This window comes from Haliaeetus leucocephalus, unplaced genomic scaffold (assembly GCF_000737465.1).
Source record: "Haliaeetus leucocephalus isolate CR32 unplaced genomic scaffold, Haliaeetus_leucocephalus-4.0 Scaffold151, whole genome shotgun sequence".
Lineage (NCBI taxonomy): Eukaryota > Metazoa > Chordata > Aves > Accipitriformes > Accipitridae > Haliaeetus > Haliaeetus leucocephalus.
Window position 1 is genome coordinate 1,574,341 of NW_010972587.1, and position 15,311 is coordinate 1,589,651.

At 38.0% G+C, this 15,311-nt stretch overlaps 1 protein-coding gene across 4 annotated transcripts in view; it reads left to right on the top strand.

Moving 5' to 3' along the window:
• The first annotated feature begins 2,880 nt into the window (after positions 1-2,880).
• CAND1 (cullin-associated and neddylation-dissociated 1) overlaps positions 2,881-15,311 on the top strand; it is a 31,274-nt gene continuing 18,843 nt past the window's right edge. For all 4 annotated transcript variants that reach the window (XR_774001.1, XR_774002.1, XM_010561730.1 and 1 more), the window contains exons 1-2: positions 2,881-3,024; positions 14,708-14,862. Coding sequence is in view for 2 of the 4 variants with exons in the window: in XM_010561730.1 (XP_010560032.1) it covers positions 2,885-3,024; positions 14,708-14,862 (295 nt within the window). In the remaining 2 variants the exon portion in view is untranslated. The remainder of the gene's footprint in view (positions 3,025-14,707; positions 14,863-15,311) is intronic.

Here is a 15,311-nt window from a genome sequence, read left to right on the forward strand (position 1 = left end):
TTTGGAATTCTCAAATATTTAAAAAAAAAATTCTTAGCATGATTAAAATCTGAATTTACAAACAAAAAAATGAGTGATGATAGACCTTTACAAACGGGCTGTTAGGCAATAACACATTTGTTGTGGTTTAACCCCAGCTGGCAACCAAGCACCATGCAGCTGCTCGCTCACTTCCCCCCCACCCAGTGGGATGGGGGAGAGAATCAGAGGGAAAAAAGTAAAACTCGTGGGTTGAGATAAGAACAGTTCAATAGAACAGAAGGGAAGAAAATAATAATGGTAATAATAACTATAATAAAATGACAATAACAGTAAAAAATCGGAATATACAAAACAAGTGATGCACAATGCAATTGCTCACCACTCACTGACCGATGCCTAGTTAGTCCCCAAGCAGCGATCCCCACCAGCCAAGCCCCCCCCAGTTTATGTACTGGGCATGACATCACATGGTATGGAATACCCCTTTGGCCGGTTGGGGTCAGCTGTCCTGGCTGTGTCCCCTCCCAACTTCTTGTGCTCCTCCAGCCGTCTTGCTGGCTGGGCATGAGAAGCTGAAGAATCCTTGACTTAGTCTAAACACTACTTAGCAGCAACTGAAAACATCAGTGTGTTATCAACATTTTTCTCATACTGAATCCAAGACATAACACTATACAAGCTACTAGAAAGAAAATTAACTCCATCCCAGCCGAAACCAGGACAACATTTTATGAAACTATGTGTATAATGTATTTGCATAATGAATAAAATAGTATTTAGTAGTAGTAATTGTAAGTGCATTTATTCTTAGATCGTATATATTTGAATAGGGACAGTGTAGTTAACTTGTTGATATCCAGGAGCTGAGTATAAACCACAGTTCAAGTAACCACTTTACTGTGAAATTTAATCCTCCATTTTTTGGATAAACTGACTTGTCCGATGCAAATGTTTCTGGCATTTATTGTCCAGAAGCTTGGACTTAAATTCTAAAATGGGCAGTAATGTAAGGTGGCACTTCAGTGCGTTGCTGTGGGAGAAGTAGTGTCCTCAGTGGAGGAGGAGAATGAGTACAAGGTATGAGGAGCTGCTGACATGCTGCTGCTTTGTACTGGGTAAAGTTTGATGTGCCTGAGGAGGAAGCAGTTGTGACAAAAGGCCATATCTAAACTACTCAGAACCATGTTTCTAAATACCAGCTACCTTAAGGTAAAGTTGCCAGGGCTCCCCACACTACCATGGAGTTTGGGTTGGGTTTGGTTTTTTTTTTTTTTAATGGAGGAGTCTGCCAGGAAGACTCCTCAGTTGTAGTTGAGTGCAGAAGCTGCTGATGCACTGACGGTGTGCAAGCTCTGCTTAGTTTAGTAGGTGATGAGTGCATGTGAACTCATAAAGCTAGGAAATGGGAGCTATTGAGCAAGGAGGTGAGAGGAGGCTATTACGAAGGTTTAAGGAAAGGAGGTAAATATAGGAATAACACGGGGACAATTTTTCAACGTACTAGTACTGTGTGACTTTGTGTATATCCTTATTCCTATCCTATCTGTCCATTACCTTTACTTACCAAGTGGCTTTTTTCCTTGCTGTGCTTAAAAGCTGATGCCATCCGCATTCATCATCTGTTTATGTGCACATCTGGTCCCTGTCAGATTACAGGCTTGCTTCAGTGGGACTGTTGGGAGTGAATGAAAAATGAGTGAGGTCTTATCTTAGAAACACCTTGAGACTATTAGACTGGAATTACTGTGTTAAAGGGCAGGACAAGTTGAGGTCCATTATGGGAGGGCAGGCATCTGGTTTTGTGATGCATATTAAGACTATGCAGAGTCTTGGCTTTCATTTTCAGGAAAAAAGTATCTAGCATGTCAGGCTGTAGAGATAACCTTCCAAGTACGACCTGAGCTCAAGTGATGTCTGCCTGAGGCTGATGTGCCTGGAGTCCAAATGTCAACCTTAACTTTTAATTACAAACCATTTTTGTCTGGGGCTTTGAGTGGGAGTTGGGATCAAGTTCTGAAGCCCATGGGATTTGTAATTAAGTAATACATCTGTATTACCTTTTCTGAGAAGAGAGGGCACTTAGAAAAGAAGAACAGACTGGAAAACAAACTTCAGAAGGAAATGAAACAAAAGGCAGAAAAGCAATATTTTTGTAGAGTAATTTCTCAGTGTGTTCTTATATTGGAGGATATGACTGTTACTGAATAGGAAATTAATTGATGTGAAAGGTGATTTTATTTGCTTGATCTCTCCAGAATTAATCTTGGTCTTTAATGTGGCACCCTGGATTGAGGGCTGGATAAACATGATTGGCTGTTTTCTGGACTATAAACAAACTAGTCTGTACAGGGCAAGAAAATGAAAAACATGTAAAATGTAGCTTCACCTTTATTTCTCCCTTCATTAATGTTTGGCTTTTGTGAACTTTATGGGAGGATGTTTGAAAAACTCTGTATTTTTCTTCTTGCTTAAAAGTTGCTTTAAAATAAACTCAGAGCAGAGGTTAATTTTTTTAACAAACTTAAAAAAAAGCACTTTTTTTTAACAACATCAGCATAGCTAATGAAAGGATTACTTAAAATCTGGGAAAGTGTCAGTTTTTCTTTGTGGGGATAATTTGGAATACAATGTAAACAGTGGAAGTAAAATATGTAGCTGTTGTCATCAGGGAAGGATGATGGTCTAACTAAAAGTTATTGTCACCGTTAAATACAATTTTTCTCCTTTTTATTCTAGAACTAAAATAAATGCTAGTTGCATCACAAAACAGGCAACAGTAATCCAATGCTAAACGTAATTTATTTGATAACAAATGGTGGAAACTGAGAATCTTGAATCCTGAGCACTGTGAATAACCCATATCCTTTTATCAATAATTATCTGGCTATCTTTTGTCAGGTTTATGGCTACTAATGACTTGATGACAGAACTACAGAAAGATTCTATCAAGCTGGATGATGACAGTGAAAGAAAGGTGGTGAAGATGATTTTGAAACTACTGGAAGATAAAAATGGTGAGGTGCAAAACTTAGCTGTCAAATGGTAGGTATTCTTGTTCTATGGTGTAAAGAATTGTTTAATGCCTGAACAACGTAAAGCATTTTTTAAAAACTTAAAGGACCACTGCTATGCAAAATAATTGTGAAATTGATGTCCACAAAGGAACCCTTGTACTTGTAGGCTACCTGTCTTAATTGTAGTTTCTTACAGAACTGTCTTTTGTTGACATTACAGATTAACATTTGGGGTTTCAGGTGACAAATAGTGCATGCAGTCCTTGCTGAAAGCATATGAATGACATGCTTGTTCTTTGGTGATAATTATTGAATGCTGAATAGATTTAAAAAGATTATAATTCATCGGTAGTTGCTATGTTGATATTTGACTGTGAGAAGGTAGATGATGTGTAGGGGAAGAATTGCAGTATTGGAATAGTTTTCAAGCAGAAATGAAAACATAAAAAGGTAAATATATGGTCTTAGTTATCAAATACAGAACTTAGGTCTTCACTAACATTCAGAATACTGTGTTAATGGTTTTACATGCTTACAGGAACTGTAAATGTTTTATGGGGTCAGGGTACAGTTACTTGCATTTCAGAGACTTCTGTTGCTTCAGTGCCCTCTCTTCCTCACTTTATTTGACTTTACAAGTAGTGTGGCTTTTCCAGAGCACCCTTTGAAGAGGTGCTACATTTATTAACGACTTACTTTTTGTTCTTGGCCCTTCTGACTTTTTGTGCCGTTTAAGGAGGGTCTCCCTGTTAAGCTTCTAATGTTCCTGAGAGTATTTCTTGTTCGTGAGGTCAGTTTTGGTTTTTTTTATTTTAATATTACATCTATGCTACTTATGTTCCATGAGGCATGGATTGAAGTAAACTTGCTACGCAAGAGGTTGGGACAGCTTTGAAGAGAAGTTTCACATTGTGACTAGCTGAATTAGTTTGCTTCAGCATGTTATTCTTTACAGTTTGCCCTATCAGACTAGCAAAGCAGAAGATTAAAGCCTGTGTGTACATCTGCTTATGTACTTAGAAGCAGTGCTTGCTTCAGCTTCTGAAATATTTTAAATGATAGTAACCAAAACCTTGCACAGAGAAACTAGTGTAGGAATAGCAAGTTGTCGAAGTTTAATATTAGCAGTGTAGTAATATAATTATCACTACTTTTTCACTACTCTCATCAGGGTTGCAGTGGTGTTAAAATGTGTCTTCCCCCACCTTTTTTTTTTTTTTAACAAACAACACAAAATACTATGCTTCTTTTTAATTCAGACTTCTGAAATGTCAAAGTTCCTTGTGGTGCAGCTTAAGTACTATGGCTTTGAAACATTGCTTATACTCAATCAGAAGAGTAGATTATTATGAAATTTGGCTGAGTCTTAGGATTGTTTTTGTGTGAAATAACTTTTCCACAAAATGCTATGTTGCAGCATACATGCAGTACTCCTCTTTTATGTACATCCTAAAGTTATTGTGAAGTTTAGATTAATGCATGTAGACATAGCTTACATATCACAATCTTTAATGGCAATGTTAGAATTTTGGACCTAAAGTGCAAGTAATGTTTATTAAAACATGAAAGAAAGATTGCAAAGGGAAGAGAATGAGAAAATAGATGGCTGCATGTGTATGCGTGCATGTGCCCGCGTCCTGTTCTTATTAACCATTCTTGTATTTTTGAAGTTTATTTTGACATACGGATAAAATTCTTGGATTTAATTAAAACGACAGGATCTGTTTAAAGTTTGGAGTCTTTCTGAGAAATCCCAATAATGTTAAATAACAGTGTTAAATTTACTGTAGTGGGACAAGAAACATGATGGAGAAGTTTACAGGTAAATTGTGAACATTGATCTAGAACATGTACATTCTTGAACATATCGAGTTCTTTTTGGCGTCCCAATCACTTGCAGATATGCTTTGAGGACAAAAAAAACCTACACTAAAAGAGTCTTCTCTTCTTAAGGCAGCTTATACTCATGGTATTGTTCCATGACAGTTTTAAGCCAGTCTAAGCTAACGCTGCTGCTGCTCTGCTGTTCTCACCCTCCTTGTCCCTTTTCTTGCACTGTTGCATATCTGATTTTGTTGTAGAGTGGTTTGGGGACTTGGTTTTCTTCTGGCTTACTGCTCCTCCTGCAATCAGATGAGCGCTGGTAGAAACAGTGGTTGGGGGTGAAGGATGGGAGAGGTTGAACACTATTAAGCTGTTCTGAGCTTAAGACAGTTCAAGCTCATCTAAAGTCTTCCATCTCTACTACAACACTGGGCGTAAGCCTGATTCGTTGGGAAGTTAAATTCAGCCAGCATATTTTTCTTGACTTTTTGGTTTTTAAATATTTTGTGTTGTCGTTCTTTACTTGTGTATTTCTGTTATGGATTTGCTGGCACTTTCAGCTGAGGAAAGCATAAACTGTGTTTAGATCACTATTAACTTAAATGCTCTGGTGAACTTTAGAAACTATCAGCAGGAGCTTTCATCACACTGGTGCTTGATGACCCATTTAAGTATAGATTTCCTCTCTCGTAGAAAAAGGATTTAAGACAACTGTATGTACCTTTCAGTCTGTATTTGAGACAGATTTTTCCTTGAGGAAGGGAAGATGGGAGCTTCCTCTACAGGTAGATCAATGGAAACACTGTGAATGGCAAAGGTATTGATCACTCCTTGAGCAGGTAAGAATGTCTTGCGGGAGGATCACTCTTTCAGGGTTTGACTCTTGAGGTCACTGAACAGAGCAGATTTAAAACAACTCGGGCAGCCTTCAAGCAGCATTTATTTTTAGGCAAGTGTAGCAACAAGTAAGCAGTGTTCCTGGTTTTGCCTTACCTGCTGCTTGCTTTCATATTTGGGTAGAAAGGGCTCTATTGGTTAAAATGCCGATGAACTTGTTTCTTATTATCTCTTCAAAGCACACTAGTGATTTTGCTCTTGATCCTTTCAGTTATATTACACTGGTTTTGGACAGGATAAAACATGTTGGTTTTTGGTTAGCAGAAGTCAGGCTGAGAGTTCATGGATATTTGGGTAGCTACCTTGCAGGAAGATTGTGCAGTTCATTTCTGAATAAAAACAAAAATTAATGAGCTGCCTTAGTACTCTTGGAGTAAAAGCTCTAAGCTTTGACTCTGCAGAAGGGAAGGGAGTGTATTTGTCAAGCTTCTGTTACTGTAGGCAGCAGATGCAAACTAGGTCAGTAACTGCAGGTTGCTCACCTTGTTTTTCTTAAGAGCATGTAAATTTTTAAATGTATTCTTGTTGTCTGCGTTTTTCCTGGAGGAGTTGTTTTTTGCTTCACCTGATAGTCATAGGCTGTTTTACAGTCAGCCAATGTAGAAAATGCTATTGGACATTCTTATGGCATATTCTTAGTTTAAGGTTCTTAGTGTAGTCCAGCATGGTACCTTGTGCACCTTATGGCAGTAGTAGTTACACTGCCTTGTAGATCTATCCAAGATTATGTGCATCTGGATTAGAAAAGCAGTATGGTTTGCCTAAGCATAGGTGTTGTGTTGGATGGACTGTTTGTTCTTCATTGCTGATAATGTTGATAATGTTTCGTTAACCCAAATTGCACGTTAATTGTTTCATATGTTCAGTGTTGCAGTTTAAAGATGAACTGTTTCTCATTTTGAGCAGTTATCTATGGTTTGATATTCTGCCACTTAAACCTATTCGTACAAATTTTTATTGTTTCACACTGTGAAATGTTTCCTGAAACCTGTAAAAACCCAAACAAATGCATATATGTATATATATATTTGGAAAAAAAAAAGAAGATGGGATTAAAGTAAGTACTTTCAGCAGTTCCTCCCTTGTGACACTGTAGTTTCTCTGCATTTATCACGGTGAGTTCTCTGGGCAGTAGTTCAATATAGGGAACCCTGCTTGATGCTGTGAGTGTGAGTCATTAGAGTGAGCAGGATGATGCACATATTGGCTGTTGTGTGGCTGATCCGGTTCAGCAGCTTTAAAGAGTTTTGGATGCTGTGGTAATACACTGCTGCACATCACACTATAGAGGTGATTTGAATCTTTTTTTTTTTTTTTCCCCATCTGTGAATTTTAACTTTTCCCTGTAAGTAAATGTGCTTATTTGATAGTCTCAAACTGGCATATTTTAACAGCTATAATTGATTACGAGTTGGTGTCCCCCTTCCTAATAAGGAGCTACACTATAAGCACCTTTATTTTCAAATGTATGTAACTTAAAAGGAGACAGTGTGTTATAGCTGCTGTTTATTTCCATAGGCAGCTGAATGAGCTTTTGACTTTAAGAGAAACTAGACACAATTTATTGGCTAGTGAACGGGAAAATATCAAAGAGCACTCAAAACAATATCTGAAACTGTCTTCAAATGTGTAAAATACACGCTTAAGTACAAAAGCTTTGCATTCAGAACTGATTTAATAGAAGAAAGTTATAGTTTATTTTTTACTTCTGATAAGCTTAGTAAGGTCTGTAAGGGATAAAGTACTGATTTTAAAGGCCAAAAAAGTTTGAGGCAGTCTTTTTAAAAATTTACTTCATAGTTGGTATGTCAGCTTTATTGAACCAATAGGCTGAATAAATAGGATGAAGACCCTAACTCAGGTAAAATCTGGTTTAACACTTTCTAGAAACTGTAATTTCAAGTGTTTATTTGAATGACTTTGTCATTTTGGTGGTTTGGTCATCTTTAAAACAGCAAAAAAGTATTTCCTGTACTTAATTGAGATGAATCTACCAGCTTTCACTGTGATTATTTTAGTTACTCATAGGTTACACTTGAAAAATAAACATATTTAAATTAGAAGAATTTAGTAGTTGTTCAATAGTTCAGGTTTAAAAAAAAATCCTTACCATCATTTCAGATGTTTTCACTTATGGAACAACTGTTTTCTGTTGGAGGTCTGCTTCTGGTCTGTTAAAGTTGACGTATAAAAGGATGGTGTCAGCTGCAGATCTCTAGGGTGTGGAAGATGTATTTTCGTAGAGCTGCACAAATCATTGCAAACTGCAAAAAGCAGAAGATGTGACCTTTCTAGCAGTGAAAGGAGGGATGACGTTGCCACCTGGAATCTCACCAACCAGATAGCAAACTCTCTCGCTACTGATCAAAAGCAAACTTTCAGGATTGCTACTCTGAAGGTTTGCCATATTTTTGAAAGGATACTCTTATTGAGTTTTATATGAATACACTTCTGTAATTGTACATGTGCTTGTTCCTGCTTCCTAGTGCTTCGGTTTACAGTACTTCTGTCGAACCATGCAGTGTTACAGATGTGAAATGGTTTCTACAGATTCTGCACTTGCAGCTTTGTAAACCATAGTCTTTTGACTGAAATGCACAGGGAATTTCTCTGGACTACTGTGGACAGTTACCATACCTTGGAATTGTGATTGTTTCTGTTCTAGATGATTTGTGCTTGCTTCACTTGCAAAACAATTTACTATGCAGCAAGGGTAGAGGAGTGCAACAATGCTGTGAGTAGCTGCTGACTGACCGTGGTGTGTATTTGAAGAGAAACTAGTGATGTGTCAATGAAACACTGTGAAGGGAGAGCTTGGCTGAAGAGTGAAATCCAGTTGTGGAGAAAGCTGTGAGTTTTCTGAGCAACTGGAGAAAATGTTTCAACTTTTAGGAATGCAGTCAGGGATGGCTCGATGTATTTGAGTCTGGGAGGTAATGCTTGGTGATAATCTGTGTGTTGGCAAATGCTTGTGTATAGATTTATTGGGAATTTATCTGTTGGAGGAAAAAGGTCTTTACCAGTATCAGGGTCCAGAAATTATTTTAATAAGACTGCAGTATTAATTTAACATGATTGAAGCAGTAAAATGACCAGATTAGATTGTGGATATGGTCCTTTAAACCCCTACTCTCAGGGGTTTAGTAGCTGTGGAGATGGTTTGATGGAATCTAAAGATTGCGGTACAGTGCCCTTTTCCTAAATTAAAGGGCAGTGTCGGGTTAGGGCCTGAGGTTTGGCTGCTTTTAACAAAGGGTGCTCTGTCAGATGTTCATTTCTGCAGGAGTAGGTGTACCTGCTGAAGCAAGTGAGAAACTATTCCATAACATCTTCGTTTCTGTGCTCTTAAAGGGCTTCTTTTCATGCCTTTCATCAGATACCAGTCAGTATCTCAAGTAACAGTTCTGTTGAGATTATCTGTATGCTGTATCTTCTAGAAATGTTGCACAAAGTTGTTTTTCTGTATTTATTATTAAGATATCTGCGTATCTCTGTAAAATACTCTGCAAAATGAGTAAATTGCAATCTTCCTGAATTTGTGGCATTGGGGTGATCATAATGCATCAATTTCAGATGTCTGTGGCCATTTAGGTCTAATGTCAAATTAGTTCCAAGTTTTGTGCATTAACGAAACTTGAGTTAGTTGTATGTGATATTTCAGTGCATGGGTTTGGTAAATATGTTTTGCCTTTGCTGCTTTGGTTTTTTTTCCGTTTTGTTTTGGTTGGTTGGTTTTTGGGTTTTGGGGTTGGTTGGTTTTTGTTTTGTTGGTTTTTTTTTTTTTTGATTCCCAAATTGCCAGTATTTTCAGCATGTTTTACCGCACAAGCAGGGTGATGGTGGGTAAGGAGAGAAGGAAACCAAGCAGGTTACAGTTTGTGAAGGAAGGCATGGAAAGCGGTAGGTGTGATTGTCTTGGGAATTGCGTATTCCTGGGTGTTAATCTAAGTGCTGTGCCTCGAGTGCAAGCACTGTTCTGAGTTCATGGGGGTAAGGCATTATGAGCATGGCCACTGAAAGAGAAGTTCCAAAGTTTGCCTAGTATGGTGACAGACCACTAATGCCAAAACTTTGCACCTTACTGTGGTTACTGTCTTATTGTAAGTCACACTTAGTGCTTGAATGTAAGGGCTTGCTTTATATAATAGGCGACTCTCCTTTATCCATGTCCTGCTTCTGTCTGCACTTCTTGCTTGCTGCCTTTTGCTTCTCTTCGGCATTTTTTATGATAATTAGCTCTTGCTGCTGTGAATTCTTGGACCTGGGAGAGAAGGGTAGCAGCAGTGGGATACATAAAACAGGTTTTGGGATGGAAGATGTATTTTGGTTTTGGCCTACCACATAGAGCCGTGTCCACTAGCTGTCCAAGAGTGAAGGCCATAGATCTCTGCCCTTTGAGTCCAGCTGGAATTACTGGCTTGCAGTCTTCTGAATCTGAGCCTAGTCCTCCGGTCTAGTTCCCTCCAACAGTTGCATGTAACAGTTTAGTTTGAGGTGTTGGAACACTGGTTTTTGGTTTTTTTTTTTTTTTTTTTTTAGGAGTGGGGAAAATGGGTGACCAGATGAGGTGGAACAATGTTTTTTGAAGGTCTACAGTTGTCCTGTGGTGTGAGCTATATGGTGGAGAGGGATGGCTTTGGAATGACTGAGAAGACTTCTAAGGCAGGAAGCGTGAAAGGTGTGGGGAACTCTGAGTGTGTTTGGAGCCTTTATACCAGGAGGAATGGAAAACTTGGTGCTCTGAGGCTGAAGACTGAGTTTCAGAGGAACTTGGAACATGGGGGTTTGGTTTACCCTGTAGGTGCTTCTAAATTATGTTTGACCAGACTGTTCCTCTTGTTCTCCCATGCACACTCAAAAGGACAATTGCTCTGACCAGAAGTGGAGATTGCTGAAGTGGCGTGTTCAAAATGAACAAATTCATTGTCAAGTTTGACTATACATTGAGGAGTTAATTAAATATGGTCCAATGTGCCAAGTCACATTAAAAAAAATGGTGAGATAGTACAAAGCATGTATAGGTCAACAAGTAAAATTAATACGAGGTAACATTTCCTTGTTAACAGCACTTTGGAATTAAGCTACACATCCTTAGATCTCCACTGCTAAAGCAATGTAGGAAGTTGTCTTTTTTTCCCCTCAGCAGTACCAGCAAGATAGTAAACATGTGGGGATGTCTTGTTGTCATTTGTGGCAAATGTAGTACTGAGCTCCTAAACTAACTTCAGTGCCTTTATGCTGAATGCCATAGCCTTAACCCTTTCCTTCCGAGTAGTGATCTGTGACCTGTGTGTTCCCTTGCAGCTGCCTGGCTGACAGTTTTATTAGCTAGTAGTGAACCCAGGGTCCAGCTGTGTTCCTGGAGAGTTAGACTTAAACTCCAGAGCCATTTCCAGTCAAACGAGAAAACTGTTTCGCTTGTCATCTTGTACATTGTGTGCTTGTCTCTCAATACATATAAATGAAGAAAGGAACTCTCCTGTAGACTGTAAAGACTCAAGAGTGATTTTTTTTTCTGTCTTAAAACACTTGTGGGTTTCCGTATTACAATAATGTGGGAATTAGATGATATAAGTACTAAGTGTAAAGTATGTTTTTGCCTGAGTGGCATAACTTAATTTGGATTTTGGACTATCTACTTTCAGATTAATAGTCTTCATTGAGAGCTTAGTATCTTGCTAGCTTGGACAGAATTTCTGCTTGCCTATAGATGATTTCTGCCCTCTCCCTCTAGTTTTGTGCAGTTGACTTAATGCCTGTGCTTTTTTTAAGGTGAAACTTGCTCTTAATTCAGAATAATTTTAAAAATCTTACAAAAGAAAACAAAACCATTTTTTTTCCCCATTGTAATCACTGAGGTCTGAAAGGAATTACTGTGCATCCAGATAGTTTCTTTCCAGTACTCTGGTACAGTTAGAATATGATGTATTGGATTTATTAATTTTACTAGAACTGCATACTGATATTTGTTAATCAGGGTCTAGCTCTGTACCACGATCTGGCAACTCCATTATTACTTTGTACAATCAAATGTATGAAGTTGGAAGTTCTCTTTCCACCTTTTTCCTTGTGTCTTGAGCTTGTTTTGTTTTTGTAAAGTGCTTTGAAAGGCTAGTTTTTTGGGGGGGGGTAATATTTACCCTTATATATCAAACTGACTTGTGGCTGAACTGTTTTAAATTTTGATATTTGCTATTTGTTTCAAATCAATGAAAATTCAAGTCCAAATTAATTTATTGCAGCTTTTCAAATATTACTATTTTTTCTCTAAGCATGGGAAAACAGTCCATCTTTGGACAGCATACTCCTTTGCACTTACAAGGAGTTAAACTAGGCATATTACAGTTTTTTTAATTGTTAATTATGTTAATCCGTTTTACAAATAATTTCATCATCTGCTTGTAAAACTTCTGCATACTTCTGATGTTTTAGTAAGGTTGTGACCATGTGGTTCTAAATCATTGCAGTCTCAAAAGTCTGACATACAGTGAATTGTGGCATATATTTGAAAATTTAAACTTTTCTATCTTGGTCTTGTTTTGATAACAAGTTAGTTTGGTTCATTTTTCCTCTAGGGTTTCAGTTTGACTTCAACTCTCCAAAATCAGTGTTTACTAACCCTATAGACATCATTTTGGTCTCAGTTAGCTTTGCTAGAATCAAGTTTACTGAAAAGCAGGTGTGTACAGTATTAAAGTTCAGTGTGGAAAAACCTAAAGTTTATATGGTGGCATTACATTCTAGTGTAGTCCTAATATAATCAGTTGGTAATTGGCTTTAAGATGCTCATTTTCCTGCATTTTTTCATACATTGATTTCCACATATTTTAGTTTTATACTTCTGATTTATAGAGAGATTGTGTACATTGTGTACAATGCTGAAGGGCAGATACAGTTGCAGTAGCAGACATGGCCTCTTAGCTCAGCACTTGAAACCACTTCAACACTGTCTGTCCTCACAGCACAAATCTGATGGAACCATTGCATGGGCTCGCGTTGACTTCTGTACTGCAAGTTGGGCCCTGACTTTAGCAAAAAGAGCAACAAAACTTAAGCTTTTGAAAAATGCTTCCTAAAAAATAACAACTTTGCGCATGTCTTTCCACTCCTCAAAATCTTAACCAGGTTGTTTTGATACAAAGGGCTCATTTAAAATCCTCACACTTCACTGCTCATCAAAGTTCACAGTGAGAACACACGTGTAAAATCTCTTGAAAGTCTTCTGTGCTTTCTCACTGTGGCTGAAGTTGAATTTGATGGTGGTGTGTATAACTTTAAGTGTGTTTCATAGGAGGGGAGACATTGAGGCGCTGTTGAGAATCAGGCTTTAGGATTTCCTTGGTGGGACATCTGGAGCCAGCTGCAAAACAACTAGGGGACGGTCTGTGCACAAGACCAAGTCAGAATGCTATTCATTATCCCTTTGACTCAGATGGAAGAGAAAATAAATAGTAGGTTTTTGGAGATACATCTGTGTTTCTCCTAATTCTGCTGGTGGGCTATGGTTCCAGTTCACAGTTCCCACGTTTTCTGTAGGTGGTCCTCACTACTGCCATCTCCATTCTGGCCTCAAGCCATTGCTTTTTCTCCTATGTGACTGTTGCACACAGCAGCTTGGCCTCCTGCCCTCACTTCTGTCGGTGTCAATGCAGAACCCAAGCTTGGTAGAACTTTAGTTTCATGTCACATCTCACTTTTAGTGTTGATGTCTTACTAGTAAGCATGCTTTCGTGATTGAATAGTAATATGGATGTCACCACAGAGAATTAAAGAGAGAATAGCTGGCAAGATCAACATACAGAGAACAGAAGCTTACAAAACAAGGGAGCTATGTCTTTCAGAGTAGTTACTGTATGCGTAGTTGAACTGTACTGTTTTTTGATGGAACGTGGTGGGAATGCCTATAACACAACTTTAACACTTTTTTTCAGAATTTGATGTGTTTGTTGTTAATGCAGTATGTTTGAGGGAGTTGAATTAGTTTAAAATATTTGGTAATTTAAAGTCTTTCAAAATTAATTTCCCATTTCTGAGATGCTTTGTCTGAAGGCAGGTGTTTTAAAAATAGGGAGAAACTAGATAGGCAAATTTGGAGTGAGAAGTGGGAGGGGTAGTAGGAGGAAGCGTAAGTTCTTGGAGTTCTTATGGAGGTTTTCCGCAGGTGAATGGAAGGAAGTAGAGGCAATATAAGGCTCTATTTTTGCATAAGTGCCCTTTTGGAACAGAACATTAACAATGGAGAGATGCTGAAATTTGGTGATAAGGTGAGGAAGAAGGTGAAGATGCTATATTTCTTAGCAATGAACTAGCCATTACTAGGACATCTGCGGGTTTAGTATTTTGGACACGTGGGAGCATTTGACAAAGGAATACAAGATTGTTATGATCCTCAGAGCAGTTGGAATGACTGAAAACTCACAATTCAGAGGAAAGAGAGGAAATGTTATGATGTGCTGTGTGTACAGTGGGGCTTGGAGTCTGTGTGAAGGAGGGCATGCCATGTCATTGTTTTTTATTTTACGGTTTGCATTCTATTAAGAAAGGCACTCTATGGTATAGAATGAGTCTGAGTATGTATCAGATGGAACCCAAGCATTGTGTGGAATAAAGATGCAGTAATTAAGGTTGCTTACTTGTCTGGGAACTAAGCAGGCACTAATGGTCAAGCACATAAACCGACGGCTCTGTCTAGGTAACTTTTGTTGTAAATCTTGATGTTAGTGAGAAGTAAGAGGGACTCTGGTTTAGAGACTGAAGCAGACCAGTCATGCAAAACCCGTTTCCAACACTAGATAAAAAACATGTACTAAACCAGATTTATGGAGACAGGTTACCAACCCAACTAGTTGAAGGGTTTAAAATTTTAAAATTCTGCCTTATATTGCTACCAAAACCAACCTTAATTTTGTGACTTGAATGCAAAATACTGAAATAAAATGAGGGGTTTTATTTAAGGTTGCAGATTTAATACTTTTCTTCTGTTTGTACAGCCTTGGCCCTTTGGTGAGTAAAGTGAAGGAGTATCAAGTGGAGACCATCGTAGATACCCTCTGTACAAACATGCTTTCAGATAAAGAACAGTTACGTGACATTTCAAGCATTGGCCTTAAAACTGTGATTGGAGAACTCCCCCCAGCTTCCAGTGGTAAGGCATTTTGTACTCAAGACTATCTAGTTTTATTGTTTCATTACTAATTAAAAGAATGCAAAAGCTGGGTCCTTTAGTGAAGAGGATTCAGTTCATTTAACATTGGAACTAATTTCTGTCAGGAAAAACGTATGGCACAAATTTTAGTTTCTTCTCTGACTGTATTTCCAGATTTTACTAGTTTGAAAACTTTTTTTACTAAAGAATTGCATTAATGTGAAAAACAAACTTAGAGTGTATGAACTTCAGTATAACAAATTGAGTGTAAAAGCTCCTATTTTAATAATTGCCTGGTGGAACATTTCTAGGCTGTAGTAATAGCTAAATTTCATCTTGCTTTTTGATTGATAGTATACTTTAAAATTGATTATAACTTGGGTATCTTTCTTTAATGATCCAATTTATTGTCTCAGTTTCTGGTAAGTGTTTTGGGAAGTACCTTGTGT